Source organism: Oncorhynchus gorbuscha, unplaced genomic scaffold (assembly GCF_021184085.1).
Source record: "Oncorhynchus gorbuscha isolate QuinsamMale2020 ecotype Even-year unplaced genomic scaffold, OgorEven_v1.0 Un_scaffold_563, whole genome shotgun sequence".
In the NCBI taxonomy this organism is placed as follows: domain Eukaryota; kingdom Metazoa; phylum Chordata; class Actinopteri; order Salmoniformes; family Salmonidae; genus Oncorhynchus; species Oncorhynchus gorbuscha.
In genome coordinates this window covers 356346-377901 of record NW_025745394.1, presented here as the reverse complement: position 1 = coordinate 377901, position 21556 = coordinate 356346, and the positions used below count along the sequence as shown (strand labels likewise).

Below are 21556 nucleotides of genomic sequence, written 5' to 3'. Positions count from 1 at the left end.
GCATTATCACACAGTCATCCAGAACAGCTGGTGCACTCGTGCATGCTTCAGTGTTGCTTGCCTCGAAGCGAGCATAAAAGGCATTTAGCTTGTCTGGTAGGCTTGCGTCACTGGGCAGCTCGCATCTGGGTTTCCCTTTGCAGTTCATAAGAGTTTTCAAGCCCTTTGACATCCGACGATCGTCAGAGCCGGTGTAGTAGGATTCAGTCTTAATCCTGTATTGACGCTTTGCTTGTTTGATGGTTCGTCTGAGGGCATAGTGGGATTTCTTATAGGCGTCCGGATTAGTGACCTGCTCCTTGAAAGCGGAAGCTCTAGCCTTTAGCTCGATGCGGATGTTGCCTGTAATCCATGGCTTCTGGTTGTGATATGTACGTACGGTCACTTTGGGTTGACTTCGGCGATACACTTATTGATGAAGCCAATGACTGAGGTGTTATACTCCTCAATGTCCATTGGATGAATCCCGGAACATATTCCAGTCTGTGCTATCAAAACATGTTGGCAAGTAACCGGAAGGCAGTGGGAGTTTACTTGCTCACCTTGGATTCTCAAAAGGCAGCCAGATCTGCGTCCTCTTTTCCTCTGTCTTTTCTTCACGCAAATGATGGGGATCTGGGCCGGTTCCCGGGAGAGCAATAAATCTTTCTCGTCGGACTCGTTAAAGGAAAATGCTTCTTCCAGTTCGTGGTGAATAATCCCAGTTCTGATGTTCTTTTCGGTCATAAGAGACGGTAGCACACCCAATGGCACCAACGAAAATTCTCAATCAAGGTACTTTCACCATGGCCACCCTGACATAGAAATGACCCCTTCTAAATATTTCTAATAACAAGCATGTCATTCATTATGCAAGATATGGGCTGCTACATCCTTGATCGATTGACGGTCTAAAAAGCAAAGACCACTTCAACCACTGGGGAGAGCCCACCACTGGGAGACCCCACCACTGGGAGAGCCCACCACTGGGAGACCCCACCACTGGGAGACCCAACCACTGGGAGAGCCCACCACTGGGAGACCCCACCACTGGGAGACCCAACCACTGGGAGACCCCACCACTGGGAGACCCAACCACTGGGAGACCCAACCACTGGGAGAGCCCACCACTGGGAGAGCTCACCACTGGGAGACCCCACCACTGGGAGAGCCCATCACTGGGAGAGCCCACCACTGGGAGATCCCACCACTGGGAGACCCCACCACTGGAGAGCCCACCACACCCCACCACTGGGAGACCCCACCACTGGGAGAGCCCACCACTGGGAGAGCCCACCACTGGAGACCCCACCACTGGGAGCCCACCACTGGGAGAGCCAACCACTGGGAGACCCCACCACTGGGAGACCCCACCACTGGGAGAGCCCACCACTGGGAGACCCCACCACTGGGAGACCCCACCACTGGGAGAGCCCACCACTGGGAGACCCCACCACTGGGAGACCCCACCACTGGGAGAGCCCACCACTGGGAGACCCCACCACTGGGAGACCCCACCACTGGGAGACCCCACCACTGGATAATAGTTGTACCTTGAAGTGAGCAGTGTGTATTAAATCAGAGTGAGAGGCTATTGGATTTTCCACTCGCTGGAAGGAAGTGGATGTGAAGATCTATAGGTCATCCTCAAAGGAATATGACAGCTGTCTTACATATGTCAGACTTAGCAGAGTGTGTGTGTGTTTGTGTGTTCAGCACATACCGTACCTTAACACTAATCATTTCCTGTACTAATGTGGTCCAAGTACAGGTCACTATTTAGTGAATGTGAGCGGTTTGAACAATGATCAATGTGATCTAGTCAACAAATATTAACCCCATATAGAACTACTATAAACTATATTTGAATAAAATATTAATAAATACTCAGTCTTTGTCAACCAAACACATTATACTTGGATTTGCTGGTTGTCTGTTTCTAGACTTGCACAACTCTGCGGTGATGAGCTACAATACAAGTCAATGCCAACTTTGTCTCCATGTAACTGAACGACCCGGTAACCATGGCTACCACAAATCCAGTTTATCAGACCCAAGGCAAGACAATCACAGTTGTTATTGGGACTTTGTTTACAACCAGTTAGAAAGTGAGAGAAAGGGAGATAAAGGAAGAGAGAGAGAAACAGACAGAGGAGGAGGAGAGAAAGACAGAAGGAGAGAGGAAGAAGAAGAGTGAGGGTGTGACAGTAAAAAGGAGAGTGGGGGAAGAGAGACTCCTCTGCAGTCTGCATCAATGATGACAGCAATCTCTCAGGCTCTGTGAAGCACATGTCAATCTCCCCTGCCAACACACCACAACATCCTCTGTGCTATTGGAAGCAGAATGACTTCAAGAAACTGGAATGTCCTTCCTTGCTATGAATAGTTCTTAACCTCTGACCTTGCGGTATCAAGTTACATTACCAAACCTAACCTTTATAAAGGCTAAATAACCAAGGCCAAAAGTGAAACACGAAGAAAGTTAGAACTCAGCCACAAGCTAGCTATCCTATCTCCTCCACTTTGTGTCAATCACCTGTGAAAAGACAGACAGATATATAGATAGAGAAAGAGATAGACAGAGACATAGAAAGAGACAGAGACAGACAGATGGTGCTGGTGGTGCATCAGTCATCAACCACTGAGGGACGCTGCACCAAGAATGCACCCTTGTGACATCCTCTTTCCATGGCTCTGTCACACTGACTCAACTCATCACTACTGCAGACTGAGGGGAATGTTGCTGGGCAGGACCAACTGGGGTTGTGTGTGTGTGTGTGTGTGTGTGTGTGTGTGTGTGTGTGTGTGTGTGTGTGTGTGTGTGTGTGTGTGTGTGTGTGTGTGTGTGTGTGTGTGTGTGTGTGTGTGTGTGTGTGTGTGTGTGTGTGTGTGTGTGTGTGTGTGTGTGTGTGTGTGTGTGTGTGTGTGTGGTGTGTGACTGAGACTGTGTATGTTTTCACTAGCTCAGATATGAATGCAGAGAAAAAGGGTTTATCTCTTTCCTTCATGTTTTGGGTCAAGCCTGATTCACACGTGATGCTGCAGTCTCTCTCCACACAGGAAATAGCTGGCCTTGGCATGGAAACATACAAGCTTGAGTTAAAATATGACAAAATAATACACTGGTATGTCGATATTTCTGTAAGCCCCATTGAATAAAAGCAGCTGCTAAATGACCATATGTATTTATTTACTGCATTGCCTTAGTTGTTGGCTAGACAGACAGAGGCAGAGAGACAGTGGAAGTCCGGGAGAAACAGAGAAAAGCATGCTCACTCCAAAAGAGGGGGAGCACAACTCATAGCTAAGCTAATGCTAGCAGCAGTACCTCGGACACCACATTTTTGAATTGCCCCGCTAACACCCTGGCTAACAACGGCTGACACTCCATTGTCCAGTATTGTGAGAGGTCATCCTGAAAGACAGCTCCAGTATTGTGAGAGGTCATCCTGAAAGACAGCTCCAGTATTGTGAGAGGTCATCCTGAAAGACAGCTCCAGTATTGTGAGAGGTCATCCTGAAAGACAGCTCCAGTATTGTGAGAGGTCATCCTGAAAGACAGCTCCAGTAATGTGAGAGGTCATGCTGAAAGACAGCTCCAGTAATGTGAGAGGTCATGCTGAAAGACAGCTCCAGTATCGTGAGAGGCTCATCTCCTCTGGGAGAAGGGGTCTTTTGACCCTGCGATGAAAATGGAGGAGGGTGTGTATGCATGAGAGCATGTGTGTGTGTGTGTGTGTGTGTGTGTGTGTGTGTGTGTGTGTGTGTGTGTGTGTGTGTGTGTGTGTGTGTGTGTGTGTGTGTGTGTGTGTGTGTGTGTGTGTGTGTGTGTGTGTGTGTGTGTGTGTGTGTGTGTGTGTGTGTCACTTTGCAGTGGATGAGGGTAGAAGCAGTGAGGGTTCCCCTACCAGGGAGCAAGTGGAGTGGGAAAGGGGGCTGTCACGTGGGCCATAAAGCATGGAGCAGATGTCCTGAGATTAGCATGTGAATGAGGGTAGGACAGAAGACAGAGCCTTGGGGGCCCCTGGTAGAGTGCCCATGTTCAGAAACACTGTCTGTGATAGGTCAGCCCAAAGAGTCTTCAGAGAAGCCTAATTTGTGTTTATCAATTACATGAGAAGAAGTGGTGGGTTGTAGAGGACTGCAGAGACCATAGCCTGGTACCAGGCTAGAACCAGATATGGTCCCAGACTAGAACCAGATATGGTTCCAGACTAGAAACAGATATGGTACCAGACTAGAAACAGATATGGTACCAGACTAGAAACAGATATGGTACCAGACTGGAAACAGATATGGTCCCAGACTAGAAACAGATATGGTACCAGACTAGAAACAGATATGGTCCCAGACTAGAACCAGATATGGTCCCAGACTAGAAACAGATATGGTACCAGACTGGAAACAGATATGGTACCAGACTAGAACCAGATATGGTACCAGACTAGAACCAGATATGGTACCAGACTAGAAACATATATGGTACCAGGCTAGAACCAGATATGGTCCCAGACTAGAAACATATATGGTACCAGGCTAGAAATACATCTTTGGCAAAGTGTTTTGTTCTTAGATCCACACCCTGAAAGCACAACACACCAGTCTTGAGAGCCATGTAGCCAACACATTGTACAGCGAGCACAAAGTGACGTAACATCAAAACAACACACTGTATGTAGGCTAATGTATCCATATCTGTGGCCGACGCCTACCTCAGGAGTGCTAGCTAGCTCATCAAAGCAAGCTAACGACTGGCAAGACATGACAGGGATGCTGATCCCATCAGACCACATACCAGTGGCAGCCTGAGCAGCTTTGCAGTCAGACTCTGTCACCACACACACCATGATACATCATACATCACAGAGACAGACAGTACGGGTGTGGCGAATCAAAGCAGACCCAACGACAACAACAACGGTGAGATATATTTGTGATGTCAGTACCTTGAGAAATGCTTTTAGGAAATCTGCTTTTATACATTCCTCAGATACACTCTAATAAGGCTATCTTTCTGTCATCGAAGCTATCTTTCTGTCATCGAAGCTATCTTTCTGTCATCGAAGCTATCTTTCTGTCATCGAAGCTATCTTTCTGTCATCGAAGCTATCTTTCTGTCATCGAAGCTATCTTTCTGTCATCGAAGCTATCTTTCTGTCATCGAAGTCTTATTCCAAATCTTTAACTATTGCTGTCAAGAGACACCAGAAAAGGTGACTTTTGAGTATGTCCTTGGTACACTGGGTAGAAAAAGGACACAGTGACCAAATAGCCACATTGTTGCATGTAATGGACAGCACAGCGCCGCAGGTTCTGTAAACCAACCTCTGTCTCCACACGGTCACTGCAAAAGCCCACAAAATCCATCAGCAGGGTTTATCGAGGAGGAAAACACCAGAGGACAGTTTTGTTGTTCCCGAGAGGCTAAGAATCCAGAGGAACGTTAGAGAGGGATAAAGTGTTCAGTGTCTCAGATTCCCCATATACTCATGTAAAAGACACATAGACAACATGGACCATGGATAGATGAAAGCTATTGGCTAGCTCTCGTTGTCACACAAGGAAGTTGTAATCCTTCCTGAAGCCATCGGTCCTGTTCAAGAGACGAAAATGTTATTCAATGTTCAGATAGAAATGTCTTGCGTAGAACTGTTACGATTGCTTGTCATGTAGACTAAGGAATGGTTTCTATCTGAACGTTTCAGCTGACTGAATACACCCCAGGTTCTAATGGTGAGACAGGCAGTTAGTGTTCCAGACGCCTACAGCACGTCAGCATAACATGCCTGGTAAAGCACACGTGCACGCCAACACACACACACAAACACGCATCATCTGCAGTCCCTCGCAGTTTAAGATGACACACACACATACAGTACAAGGGAGATAGAAGCCTCTGTCTCTCTCACACTTTCTCACAGAGCTAAATGACAAGCAGATCAAGACAACAGTCAATCTTCCCCTTGTGTGTGTCAGCTAGGAGAACAGCAGCCCAGGAGAGAGTTCTCACACTGTTTATGGAGCGACAGGCCAGGACATAAAGCTAATGACCCTAGTGGTATTATACTGGGATTTATGATGCTGAAAATAATGAGGCAGAGGAGTTCAAGTGTCAGAACGCCCCCTTCTCCCCTCTACTTGAATACACACACACACACACACACACACACACACACACACACACACACACACACACACACACACACACACACACACACACACACACACACACACACACACACACACACACACACACACACACACACACACACACACACACACACACACACACACAGAAATATGCACAGACATACATAGATACAGAGTCAGAGAGACAGGCAGACAGACAGTCTCCTAGGCTCGGTCCCTTACTGTCAGCAGTCACCAGCTCCAAGCCATCTGCATTGATCTATTTTGTGTGTTCCTGTGCAGCAAACACACACTCTGATAGGTCCAGTCAAATGTTTGATTTTGTTTCACCTTGTCTGCTTGGGTATTCCAGACAGCAACCTTTTGCTCTTTTGCTCTACCTGCTGTCCAATAATGGCATGGCACAAGGTTCACGTGAGCGCGGCTAGAGCACCAACGGACCCTAACACAGATCACTATCGAACTAACACTACTCTGAGGTCCGTTTGGGGGTGACGTTCTTCACTCCATAGTCAATTTACCATGGTAACACCAATAAGAGGAGAGTCCACTCAAGGGTCATAGGGCAATCGTTTGATTTAATCAGGGAATTCCTGGACTCACTATTTGTCCTGTGAGATTGAAACGAATGTGCTATGAAGAGGTTACAAAGCATTGTAACACCTGTCAAAAACATCTAGAGTAGAGTAGTGTTCAGTAGTGTAGAGTCCAGTAGTGTTCAGTAGTGTAGAGTAGAGTAGTGTTCAGTAGTGTAGAGTAGAGTAGTGTTCAGTAGAGTAGTGTTCAGTAGTGTAGTGTAGAGTAGTGTTCAGTAGTGTAGAGTAGAGTAGTGTTCATTAGAGTAGAGTAGAGTAGTGTTCAGTAGTGTTCAGTAGAGTAGTGTTCAGTAGTGTAGTGTAGAGTAGAGTAGTGTTCAGTAGTGTAGAGTAGAGTAGAGTAGTGTTCAGTAGAGTAGTGTTCAGTAGAGTAGTGCTCAGTAGAGTAGAGTAGTGTTCAGTAGAGTAGAGTAGAGTAGAGTAGTGTTCAGTAGAGTAAAGTAGAGTAGTGTTCAGTAGAGTAGTGTTCAGTAGAGTAGTGCTCAGTAGAGTAGAGTGGAGTAGTGTTCAGTAGAGTAGAGTAGAGTAGAGTAGAGTAGAGTAGAGTAGAGTAGAGTAGAGTAGAGTAGAGTAGAGTAGTGTTCAGTAGAGTAGAGTAGTATAGTGTTCAGTAGAGTAGAGTAATGTTCAGTAGAGTAGAGTAGTGTTCAGTAGAGTAGAGTAGAGTAGTGTTCAGTAGAGCAGAGTAGGTTTCAGTAGAGTAAAATATTGTTCAGTAGAGTAGAGTAGTGTAGAGTAGTGTTCAGTAGAGTAGAGTAGTGCAGAGTAGAGTATTGTTCAGTAGAGTAGAGTAGTGTTGAGTAGTGTTCAGTAGAGTAGTACAGAGTAGAGTATTGTTCAGTAGAGTAGAGTAGAGTAGAGTAGTGTTCAGTAGAGTAGTGTTCAGTAGAGTAGTGTTCAGTAGAGTAGTGTTCAGTATAGTAGAGTAGAATAGTGTTAAGTAGAATAGTGTAGTGTACTGCTGAGTAGAGTAGAGTAGAGTATTGTTCAGTAGAGTAGAGTAGAATAGTGTTAAGTAGAATAGTGTACTGTAGAGTAGAGTAGAGTATTGTTCAGTAGTGTAGAGAAGAGGATATGCGGAGTGTTTTGGGGTAGCCTGCCCCTGCTGTATATCTCTCTGCCCTCTGGCTCCATCTAAATAGTAGACAGAGATACACAGAGACCCTATATATCCAGACAGAGATACACACAGGCCCTATATATCCAGACAGAGATACAGACAGGCCTTATAGATCCAGACAGTGATACACAGAGACCCTATATATCCAGGCAGTGATACACAGAGACCCTATATATCCAGACAGAGATACACAGAGACCCAGAAGGCATCCCCAGCCGCGCCCTCAGAGCATGCGCAGACCAGCTGGCCGGTGTGTTTACGGACATATTCAATCAATCCCTATACCAGTCTGCTGTTCCCACATGCTTCAAGAGGGCCACCATTGTTCCTGTTCCCAAGAAAGCTAAGGTAACTGAGCTAAACGACGACCGCCCCGTAGCACTCACTTCCGTCATCATGAAGTGCTTTGAGAGACTAGTCAAGGACCATATCACCTCCACCCTACCTGACACCCTAAACCCACTCCAATTTACTTACCGCCCAAATAGGTCCACAGACGATGCAATCTCAACCACACTGCACACTGCCCTAACCCATCTGGACAAGAGGAATACCTATGTGAGAATGCTGTTCATCGACTACAGCTCGGCATTCAACACCATAGTACCCTCCAAGCTCGTCATCAAGCTCGAGACCCTGGGTCTCGACCCCGCCCTGTGCAACTGGGTACTGGACTTCCTGACGGGCCGCCCCCAGGTGGTGAGGGTAGGCAACAACATCTCCACCCCGCTGATCCTCAACACTGGGGCCCCACAAGGGTGCGTTCTGAGCCCTCTCCTGTACTCCCTGTTCACCCACGACTGCGTGGCCACGCACACCTCCAACTCAATCATCAAGTTTGCGGACGACACAACAGTGGTAGGCTTGATTACCAACAACGACGAGACGGCCTACAGGGAGGAGGTGAGGGCCCTCGGAGTGTGGTGTCAGGAAAATAACCTCACACTCAACGTCAACAAAACTAAGGAGATGATTGTGGACTTCAGGAAACAGCAGAGGGAACACCCCCCTATCCACATCGATGGAACAGTAGTGGAGAGGGTAGCAAGTTTTAAGTTCCTCGGCATACACATCACAGACAAACTGAATTGGTCCACTCACACAGACAGCATCGTGAAGAAGGCGCAGCAGCGCCTATTCAACCTCAGGAGGCTGAAGAAATTTGGCTTGTCACCAAAAGCACTCACAAACTTCTACAGATGCACAATCGAGAGCATCCTGGTGGGCTGTATCACCGCCTGGTATGGCAACTGCTCCGCCCACAACCGTAAGGCTCTCCAGAGGGTAGTGAGGTCTGCACAACGCATCACCGGGGGCAAACTACCTGCCCTCCAGGACACCTACAACACCCGATGTTACAGGAAGGCCATAAAGATCATCAAGGACATCAACCACCCCGAGCCACTGCCTGTTCACCCCGCTATCATCCAGAAGGCGAGGTCGGTACAGGTGCATCAAAGCTGGGACCGAGAGACTGAAAAACAGCTTCTATCTCATGGCCATCAGACTGTTAAACAGCCACCACTAACATTGAGTGGCTGCTGCCAACACACTGACACTGACACTGACACTGACTCAACTCCAGCCACTTTAATGATGGGAATTGATGGGAAATTATGTAAATATATCACTAGCCACTTTAAACAATCCCCTTACACTGTGTATAAGACAGTAGTTTTGGAATTGTTAGTTAGATTACTTGTTGGTTATTACTGCATTGACGGAACTAGAAGCACAAGCATTTCGCTACACTCGCATTAACATCTGCTAACCATGTGTATGTGACAAATAAAATTAGATTTTGATTTGATTTATATCCAAACAGAGATACACAGAGACCCTATATATCCAGACAGAGATACACACAAGCCCTATAGATCCAGACAGTGATACACAGAGTCCCTATATATCCAGACAGTGATACACAGAGACCTTATAGAGCCAGACAGAGATACACAGAGACCCTATAGATCCAGACAGTGATACACAGAGACCCTATATATCCAGACAGAGATACACACAGGCCCTATAAATCCAGATAGTGATACACAGAGACCTATAGATCCAGACAGAGATACACAGAGACCCTATACATCCAGACAGAGATACACAGAGGCCCTATAGATTGAGTAAGCCTCAAAGGGCTGATCCCTCAAGGCTCTTGTTTCCATGGCAGGTGTTGTCGTGGTGACGGAGACCCTTGTGGGGCACACTGGGCACTAGGCAGTCAACACTTTACAGAGATCAGGGGGTTGTAGCTAGAGGAGGACATGCCAATACAGAGTGGAGGGCTGACTACCGTACTACTACTAATAAGGGTGCAGGACAAGTCTAGTGCCAAGATGAGAGTGTGAGAGCCTGTGTATTGGGCTGTCCAGGAAACAACTCCTTACAAGTCCCACAATACTTATTTTGTACGCCCAATTGCATAATAAGCTAACCTGGCCAGCATCCAAAGGCCGCGCACGCACGCGCAACACACACACACACACACACACACACACACACACACACACACACACACACACACACACACACACACACACACACACACACACACACACACACACACACACACACACACACACACACACACAGCTGCTGTGTTAAAACGGTCTTATAAAAGCCTGCAGGAATGTCATGTAACGTTGCAGTGCATTCAGACCCTCCCATCTGGTCCTGTGTTTCACACTGACTTAATAGAGGGACTCTCTGTGCACTTCCACCGAATTAGGGCTTCTCTCTCTCTCACACACACACACACACACACACACACACACACACACACACACACACACACACACACACACACACACACACACACACACACACACACACACACACACACACACACACACACACACACACACACACACACACACACACACACACACACACACACACAGAGATGAGAGATCTTCATCATGAGGTATTGGGAAGCGCCGGACTCTTGAGCAGAAATGTGCCCTACATCCCCAGGGAGTCGACAGGAAGGAATTATTTCCATGTTGCACGCTGGTTTCCCCAAACCTTTCCACAACATTTGACCAAAAACACATTCACACATAAAAAGCATGACATTGCCTATCAAGTGGTTGCGAAACTCGACATGAGTGATATAGTGAACAATGTGGGGACGACCAACAAAGGGGTTCATTCACTGTTGAATGAGAGGCCAGCCGCTTTCACATCTTGCCCAAGCAGGATATTTACTGCTGTCTGTGGACTGTTGCAGAGGGTTAGTGAAAACAAGCGGCACTATTTAGCCTCCAACATCTGGAAGCCATAAAGGCTGAATGGCTACGGTAGGCTATTTACACTAGGCTAACTAACAGCAGGGCTTGGGGCCAGAGATCCTGGGAGCTAGACTCATTACCGGTTTCTTACCCACCAGTGGACTGGGGGCACAAACAGGACCAAGACAAGACCTCCTGTCACTCTCTTTCTCCTTCTCCTCTCTCTCTCTGCTGTCACTCTCCTTCTCCTCTCTCTGCTGTCACTCTCCTTCTCCTCTCTCTCTCTGCTGTCACTCTCCTTCTCCTCTCTCTGCTGTCACTCTCCTCCTCTCTCTCTCTGCTGTCACTCTCCTTCTCCTCTCTCTCTCTGCTGTCACTCTCCTTCTCCTCTCTCTCTCTCTGCTGTCACCCTCCTTCTCCTCTCTCTCTCTCTGCTGTCACTCTCCTTCTCCTCTCTCTCTCTGCTGTCACTCTCCTTCTCCTCTCTCTCTCTGCTGTCACTCTCCTTCTCCTCTCTCTCTCTGCTGTCACTCTCCTTCTCCTCTCTCTGCTGTCACTCTCCTCCTCTCTCTCTCTGCTGTCACTCTCCTTCTCCTCTCTCTCTCTGCTGTCACTCTCCTTCTCCTCTCTCTCTCTCTGCTGTCACCCTCCTTCTCCTATCTCTCTCTGCTGTCACCCTCCTTCTCCTCTCTCTCTCTGCTGTCACTCTCCTTCTCCTCTCTCTGCTGTCACTCTCCTTCTCCTCTCTCTGCTGTCACTCTCCTCCTCTCTCTCTCTGCTGTCACTCTCCTTCTCCTCTCTCTCTCTGCTGTCACTCTCCTTCTCCTCTCTCTCTCTCTCTCTCTCTCTGCTGTCACCCTCCTTCTCCTATATCTCTCTGCTGTTACTCTCCTTCTCCTCTCTCTCTGCTGTCACTCTCCTTCTCCTCTCTCTGCTGTCACTCTCCTTCTCCTCTCTCTGCTGTCACTCTCCTTCTCCTCTCTCTCTCTCTCTGCTGTCACTCTCCTTCTCCTCTCTCTGCTGTCACTCTCCTTCTCCTATCTCTCTCTGCTGTCACTCTCCTTCTCCTCTCTCTCTCTGCTGTCACTCTCCTTCTCCTCTCTCTCTCTCTCTCTCTCTGCTGTCACCCTCCTTCTCCTATCTCTCTCTGCTGTCACCCTCCTTCTCCTATCTCTCTCTGCTGTCACTCTCCTTCTCCTCTCTCTCTCTCTCTGCTGTCACTCTCCTTCTCCTCTCTCTGCTGTCACTCTCCTTCTCCTATCTCTCTCTGCTGTCACTCTCCTTCTCCTCTCTCTCTCTGCTGTCACTCTCCTTCTCCTCTCTCTCTCTCTCTCTCTCTGCTGTCACCCTCCTTCTCCTATCTCTCTCTGCTGTCACTCTCCTTCTCCTCTCTCTCTCTGCTGTCTCTCTCCTCCTCTCTCTCTCCTCCTCTCTCTCTCTCTCTGATGTCACTCTCCTGTCACTCTCCTCCTCTTCCTCTCCTATCATTCACCTCCTCTCCTCTCCTTTCATTCTCCTTTCATTCTCCTCTCCTCTCATGCTCCTCTTCTCTTCTCTTCTTCTCTCCTCTCCTCTCCTCTCCTCTCCTCCTCTCCTATCACACTCCCCTTCTCATCTTTTCTCCTATCCCTCTCCTCTCCTCTCCTTTTCTCCTCTTCTCCTCTTCTCCTCTCTTCTCCTATCCCTCTCCTCTCCTCTCCTCTTCTCCTCTCTTCTTCTCTCCTCCTCTCCTATCACGCTCCCCTTCTCATCTTTTCTCCTATCCCTCTCCTCTCCTCTCCTTTTCTCCTCTTCTCCTCTCTTCTCCTCTCCTCTCCTCTCCTCTCCTCTCCTCTCCTCTCCTCTCCTCTCCTCTCCTCTCCCTCCTCCTCTCCTCTCCTCTCCTCTCTTCTCCTTTTCTCCTCTCCTCTCCTCCTGTCCTCTCACTCCTCTTCTCCTGTCCTCTCACTCTCCTCTTCTCTCCTCCTGTCCTATCACTCTCCTCTTCTTCTCTCCTCTCCTCTTCTATCACTCTCCTCTTCACCTCTTTTCTTCTCCTCTCACCCTCTTCTCCTCCTCTCCTCTCCTCCTGTCCTATTACTCTCCTCTCCTCTCCTCCAGTCCTATCACTCTCCTTTCATTGTGCTTTCCCTAATGAGAGTCTGGAGGAACCAGTTCCTAAAATAGAAACACATATTGTGAAGAATGTGTTAATGAGCAGTTGTCTACATGTTTGTGCTCTAACGGAGAGGTCTGGAAGGAGGACACACTGAAGCCACAGAGGATGTCATCACAAAGTATGAAACACTTGAAGAGATAAATCCACAGTAGACATACAGAACATTGTCCTATAGACCCCAGTAGGACATACAGTACATCCTCCTATAGACCCCAGTAGGACATACAGAACATTGTCTTATAGACCCCAGTAGGACATACAGAACATTGTCCTATAGACCCCAGTAGGACATACAGAACATTGTCCTATAGACCCCAGTAGGACATACAGAACATTGTCCTATAGACCCCAGTAGGACATACAGTACATCCTCCTATAGACCCCAGTAGGACATACAGAACATTGTCTTATAGACCCCGGTAGGACATACAGAACATCGGCCTATAGACCCCAGTAGGACATACAGAACATCGTCCAATAGACCCCAGTAGGACATACAGCACATCGTCCTATAGGGCCCAGTAGAACATACAGAACATTGTCCTACAGGGCCCGGTAGGACATACAGAACATCGTCCCACAGGGCCCAGTAGGACATACAGAACATTGTCCTATAGACCCCAGTAGGACCTACAGTACATCGTCCAATAGACCCCAGTAGGACATACAAAACATCGGCCTATAGACCCCAGTAGGACATACAGAACATCGTCCTACAGGGCCCAGTAGGTCATACAGAACATCGTCCTAGAAGGCCCACACAACCCTGTGACACAATTGTAAACAAGACTAGTGTTTCTGCATTTGAGAGATATTTTCATAAACAGGTGGTACATGCATGTGGTTGTACAATACCTATATGACATTGGTAATGGGTAATATGACATTGGTAACAGGTAATATGACATTGGTAATGGGTAATATGACATTGGTCATGGGTAATATGACATTGGTAATGGGTAATATGACATTGGTAATGGGTAATATGACATTGGTAATGGGTTATATGACATTGGTAATGGGTAATATGACATTGGTAACAGGTAATATGACATTGGTAACAGGTAATATGACATTGGTAATGGGTAATATGACATTGGTAACAGGTAATATGACATTGGTAATGGGTAATATGACATTGGTAACAGGTAATATGACATTGGTAATGGGTAATATGACATTGGTAATGGGTAATGTGACATTGGTAACAGGTAATATGACATTGGTAACAGGTAATATGACATTGGTAACAGGTAATATGACATTGGTAACAGGTAATATGACATTGGTAACAGGTAATATGTCATTGGTAACAGGTAATATGTCATTGGTAATGGGTAATATGACATTGGTAATGGGTAATATGACATTGGTAATGGGTAATATGTCATTGGTAATGGGTAATATGACATTGGTAATGGGTTATATGACATTGGTAATGGGTAATATGACATTGGTAATGGGTTATATGACATTGGTAACAGGTAATATGACATTGGTAATGGGTTATATGACATTGGTAATGGGTAATATGTCATTGGTAACAGGTAATATGACATTGGTAATGGGTAATATGACATTGGTAACAGGTAATATGACATTGGTAACAGGTAATATGACATTGGTAACAGGTAATATGACATTGGTAATGGGTAATATGACATTGGTAATGGGTTATATGACATTGGTAATGGGTTATATGACATTGGTAATGGGTAATATGTCATTGGTAACAGGTAATATGACATTGGTAACAGGTAATATGACATTGGTAATGGGTAATATGACATTGGTAATGGGTAATATGACATTGGTAATGGGTTATATGACATTGGTAATGGGTAATATGTCATTGGTAACAGGTAATATGACATTGGTAACAGGTAATATGACATTGGTAATGGGTAATATGACATTGGTAATGGGTTATATGACATTGGTAATGGGTAATATGACATTGGTAATGGGTAATATGACATTGGTAACAGGTAATATGACATTGGTAATGGGTTATATGACATTGGTAATGGGTAATATGTCATTGGTAACAGGTAATATGACATTGGTAATGGGTAATATGACATTGGTAATGGGTAATATGACATTGGTAATGGGTTATATGACATTGGTAATGGGTAATATGACATTGGTAATGGGTAATATGACATTGGTAATGGGTTATATGACATTGGTAATGGGTTATATGACATTGGTAATGGGTAATATGTCATTGGTAATGGGTAATATGACATTGGTAACAGGTAATATGACATTGGTAACAGGTAATATGACATTGGTAATGGGTTATATGACATTGGTAATGGGTAATATGACATTGGTAATGGGTTATATGACATTGGTAATGGGTAATATGACATTGGTAATGGGTTATATGACATTGGTAATGGGTTATATGACATTGGTAATGGGTTATATGACATTGGTAATGGGTTATATGACATTGGTAATGGGTTATATGACATTGGTAATGAGTTATGTGACATTGGTAATGGGTTATATGACATTGGTAACAGGTAATATGACATTGGTAAAGGGTTATATGACATTGGTAATGGGTAATATGACATTGGTAATGGGTAATATATGTATTGTGTATAGATGTTGAGTGTGTAATTTACAATAGTGTGTAATTAACAGTTGATTGTGTAATTTACAGGTGATTGTGTAATTTACAGTTGAGTGTGTAATTTACAGTTGATTGTGATTGTGTAATTTATCCAGTTGAGTGTGATAATTTACAGTTGATTGTGCCCTAATTGACCATCTTTATGTTAGTGTGTGTTCTAGTCAGTGTGTCCTAGACTATGTTCCTAGTTTGTCCTATTCTATCCTAGTGTATGTCATAGTGTGAGTCCTAGTTCTGTCCATGTGTATCCTAGTGTTGTCCTAGTGTGTCCTAGTTGACATGTGTTCTAGTGTGTCCTAAATGGTGTCCTAGTGTCACCTTGTGTGTGTTCTAGTGGGTGTCCTAGTGTATGTCCTAGTGTGTGTTCTAGTGTGTGTCCTAGTGTGTGTCCTAGTGTGTGTCCTAGTGTATGTCCTAGTGTATGTCCTAGTGTGTGTCCTAGTGTGTATCCTAGTGTGTGTCCTAGTGTGTGTCCTAGTGGGTGTTCTAGTATGTGTTCTAGTGTGTCCTAGTGTGTTCTAGTGTGTGTCCTAGTGTTTGTACTAGTGTGTGTTCTAGTGTGTGTCCTAGTGTATGTCCTAGTGTGTGTTCTAGTGTGTGTCCTAGTGTGTGTCCTAGTGTGTGTCCTAGTGTTTGTACTAGTGTGTGTCCTAGTGTTTGTCCTAGTGTGTGTTCTAGTGTTTGTCCTAGTGTGTGTTCTAGTGGGTGTCCTAGTGTGTGTTCTAGTGTGTGTCCTAGTGTGTCCCCTAGTGTGTGTCCTCTTTGATATGGGAAGGGGACAGCTCTGTGATGCACTGTGACGTGGGCTGTCAGGAGTGATTGGGCAGAGTGGTTTCTAGGGAGGGGAGAGCCTTGGTCACTCACAGCCAGGGTCTTAGCCCTGACTCTGTCTGTGGTCTAACTGGCTTCCTATTCCCTATACCCCTCAAACTCAACTCTGGACCTCCAAGACAGTCCCACTGTGTTTTTTCATTGTTCCCTCTAATCAGAGACTGATTAAGACCTGGGACACTAAGTGGATGCAGTAATTATCAGGTAGAACAGAAAACCAGCAGGCTCTGGACCTCGTAGGGTGAGAGTTGAATACCCCTGCGCTATACAGTGCACTACTTTGGACCAGGGCCTATAGGGCTCCAGTAGTGCACTATGAAGAGATCAGAACTATGCCCCATTTGGGCTGCAGAGTCTGGGTCTGTCTTGCCTGCTGCACAGTTAGTTAGAGCTGAGCCTCAGAGAGGCTACAGGCAGGGGAGACAATAGTGCTGGCCGATATGAGACAAAAGTTCACAAGTTCATTTCATACACTTAATAATGCACTGACGGATCAATGTGAGGGCTATTATGGGTCAAAACTCAAGATGAAACAGTGTGTGTGTGTGTGTGTGTGTGTGTGTGTGTGTGTGTGTGTGTGTGTGTGTGTGTGTGTGTGTGTGTGTGTGTGTGTGTGTGTGTGTGTGTGTGTGTGTGTGTGTGTGTGTGTGTGTGTGTGTGTGTGTGTGTGTGTGTGCGCGTGCGTGCGTGCGTGTGTGTGTCCATCCTAGCTGGAGGTCAGTAGACCGGCTGCTCTGTTAGACGTGTGAGAATTAGCTTAGGCTCCACAGACAGCTCAGACACCCTGAGACTTAATCATACATTAAACCACCCCACAGCCACCTCTCATTAGACGCCTGTAGAGAGGCCATGTTCACACACATACACACACATACACGACTACACAGTGTCTTACTAGAGGTCATCACAGTTAGAGAAGTCCATTGATGATAGACTCAACAGTGTAATGTGGCTAAAGTATCTCCCTCTGTCAGTGTACAGTAGGTCAGGTTGGAGTTAGCCAACAACCCTGCCTGCATGTGGGCTCTCTCTCATCAAACACACCTGATACCTCTCACTCAAAAGCCAGAGGGAGAGCGAGAGAGAGAGGCAGAAGGAGAGAGAGAGGCAGAAAGAGAGAGTCTGCAGAGAAATAGTTTCCCCTGCACTTTGGCACTGCAAGCCACTATTCCCAATCTGCATGACAAAAGCTAAACGCACATTAGCGTCAAGTCTGTTTGCAAACTCCTACAGTACAAATAGACCTATGAATGGTTTTTCAATCCAAACAAAACTTCTACCCTGTAAAATGAAGTCTCCCGAGCCAAGTGTGCATGTTTAACATAACCAGAGCTGATGTGTGTATCCATTTCCCACGTGGCACTCGAAGACAGACTCAGTTTCCCAGGCTTGCAACAGCAAAGTGTGGAGAAGATTGAAACTGAACCGCCGTTGGGGCTCCTCAGGGCTCAGTCAGAGTACCGCTCAAGGTTGTGATTAAGGTCATTTCAATTACCGTTCCTGTGATTACAGTTACCCCAATTTAGGCTGATAGAATAATGTCCATACAGGAGAGATGGGGGAACTGGATACACACGTCCAGTGTGTACTCCCTAATGTACTTTGTCAAACCCCATTTGGCTTGGACTGAGCACCCGCTAATCTCTAGATTGAAGACATTGAGGAGGAGTGTTACTAGCGTAGGGGTCAAAGGTAGCCTGGTTAACAGACTGAAGGCTAGTTTAACCAGGCTAGGTCCAAGCTATTTCTGGGTCTTCCAACCCAAACCATATTGTGTATTACTGATCAATGTTTATTTTCTGATTCATCCCCTTTGTTTCATCATCTATACTGTACTGTAACATCTACAATATTCACACAGTAACATTCACAGTGTTTTCATTTCATTTGGTTCCCATAACACATCCATGTTTTCCAGAGGTATTGACCAGTAGGCAGGCCTCTACCGTATGTGTAACATAGTATCCCACTACACAATACAGAATGCTTTATGTGGACATTAAATCCCCACAGACCCTATATTATACACAGGAATATTCTCACATCCAGACATGGGAACTCAAACGTCCCTGTACTCCATCAAGATGTAAAGACCAGGCGTTTAGATCAGAGAACGCATAGCAGCACTATAGAACTTCAATCAGACTCCAGTCAGGCCAGAGTAATGGAAACAGAGTCCGAATGAGATCAGTATCTACTGTAAAGTGTCATGACATCAAACTGAGGTATAGAGGTTTTCATCTATTAGCTGTACTGGCCTGTTACAGGGGGGATTCGCAAAGAGCACAGAATCACAATGTAATAATGTGGAATGGGCTCAATATTGGAAATATAATTATGTCCAATGCTGCTATTTGATTCACATAACATTATATGAACTAAGGGCTCTAGGCACTGCCCAGTATTTAGAGGGGAAAATAGGTGTGTTTTTTAATAAATACATTTTGAATATGTCCTGTAAACTAGCTATACTGTATGTTGTAGATTTCCTTATTACATCAATACTCTGAGAAGACTAGCTGCTGTCTAGGGTTGGCACCTGGCAATGCAGAAGTATTTGTCTGGGTGGGCTTTTTCAGAAGCTCTTAGGTCTGAGAGTTTTTTCAGATGCTTGATATTGTCTATTGCTGCGAAACATCATAATTAAAAAATGACCCCACCTCTTTCATTGTTAACAATTGCAATGCATATCGACGTGGTTTGTGGGGCATTGGTTTCCACTGCAGTGCTGAATGGTGTAAATAGGACGACACTGCAGGTCTCCTGTATCTAACGGCGTGGCTCCAAGACTCCATTCAAATCAGATCTAGAACACTGCTCCTGCCTATACGTCATGAAGAGTGAATAAACAATAAATAACGAATAACAAAGATATCACCAATAGGCCTATGTTGCCATACAAAACCGTAGGCCTAGTTCAAATCTGGGATTAGGCAGAGAGTAGGCTATAGCAGGCTGGTGCGGTTACTGCAGTTATCCGCCAGAACAGCCCCCGCACCGTTTCAGCACCATGCATGGTGGACCTGAACAATGGGCATAGCCCGCAGCCCCGGAGCGCTCACAAGTTGACCAACAAAAATACTAACGGGCTTTTTATTACGCATTTTTATGAGACAAATAAACACTTAAAGGTATGATGTTTAAAAAATATAGTTAAACGAGATGGTAGCAAAAAAAGCAGACAAATGGACATGCCGACTAAGCCCTTCTCTCCTAAGGGTGAGGCTGATGTGCAAACCGGGTTCCTTCTCAAAGGTAAAATACAGTAGTATTCTTACCAAGTTAACAAACAAGCTTCTCATTTTTAACTAGGCTAAAGCACAAACAATGTAACACATGCCTTTCCTAAATGCGCAACCCACTCGGATTAGAAGCCACATTCAGTGATTTCGAGAACATCAAACTTTTTAAAATCTAAACTAGATCAAGTGTGTTGAAAGTGCAATTAATTTAAATTTAATTAAAACATAATTAACCAGGCTTTGCCTTTAAATTGAATAAGGTATTTTCCTTACCTGTTCGTGGCAAATGAACCGTATAAATAAATCCCTTGCGCACTGTGCCTTGAGCCCTAGTGACAATGCAAAGAGATGTCGGTCTCCTGACCCCTCCCACTGCGTTCAAATGCCGTAATTACATCCGTAGTGGCGCATTCATTTGTATGCAACCAACGGTTGCAGGTTCTCGCTCCCACACACGCACGCATGCGCACCAACGCACACACACACAGACACACACACACACAGGTGGGGATCTACATATAAGAGGATGGATGGGCTTCTGTGAGTAGCTGCATTGCCTTGCTCTGCTTACAGGGAGGGGTGCGGCACTGGTTGAGGAGTGAGTGAGAGAGATGTGGAGGGCAGAGAGGAGATGGGGGTGGGGAGGAGAGAGGATATCGGGAGAAAGAGTGAGGGAAAGAGAGGGAACTGGATTTATCAAGGAAGCATCTGCTCCCGTCTTCCCCCATGGGATCCCAGGCACACCATGTCTGGTGCCACCAAAACTGGCACTGTAGGATTTGGGGAATGTGGGGGTTGGAGCAGATTGACTCTCCCTCTCCTTAAACAGAAAACATGTGTACCCATGCCAGCTGGCCACGGGCATATCCCCTGACAGCAGCACACTAGTACAACTGAAACACCAGCTTTATCATGTAAAAACAACACAAGACATTCAACTCAACCTAAATCAAGCTATATACGTTAGGTGCGCATCCCAAATGAAACCTTATAGGGCTCTGGTCAAAAGTAGTGCACTACATATAGAGAATAAGGTGCAATTTGGGATGCTTACCCAGTACATGTATGGGTTTCAGTTTGGGACTGGGTCAATGGGAGCCAGAAATGACACCTGCCTTTGTGTTGAGCCAAAGCAGTATGCAACTCAAGTGTTCAGAGAGGCAGCTGGATTTAATTCTACAACTGGGTAAATAGGTTTAGCCAAGCACAACAGTTGTAGATTTCAGATAGAAATACATGATGTAGAACAGAGTGATATGTAGAATAAGGAAGCTCTTCAGCTCTATTCATTACATTTCTCAACATTAGAATACTGAATGTGGCCCCTGCCCAATGGTGTTTCATGAATGTGGATTTATCTTTTGTTCTACATCCTAACACAGCACCTTGGACAAGAGCTTTTAATAGATGTGCCCACAGCACTCCACTAAACTTTAATACTGAAGGTAACAGGATGATTATCAAAATCATACAGATAGGAATTGATAAAAAATAAAAGGAATGGAATCATAGCTAATGAAAATACTCCTAGTAGACACACATCACTATTGAGATGGAATAAAACCCAGGTTTAATTGGTTCACAATACTTACTGCCA

At 45.6% G+C, this 21556-nt stretch overlaps 1 protein-coding gene across 1 annotated transcript in view; it reads left to right on the top strand.

Moving 5' to 3' along the window:
- The window catches only part of LOC124018693 (early nodulin-75-like), a 7292-nt gene extending 5769 nt beyond the window's left edge, over positions 1-1523 (top strand). Inside the window, exon 2 of the mRNA XM_046334045.1 lies at positions 899-1523. Coding sequence (XP_046190001.1) covers positions 899-1523 — 625 coding nt within the window. The remainder of the gene's footprint in view (positions 1-898) is intronic.
- Positions 1524-21556: the final 20033 nt, after the last annotated feature.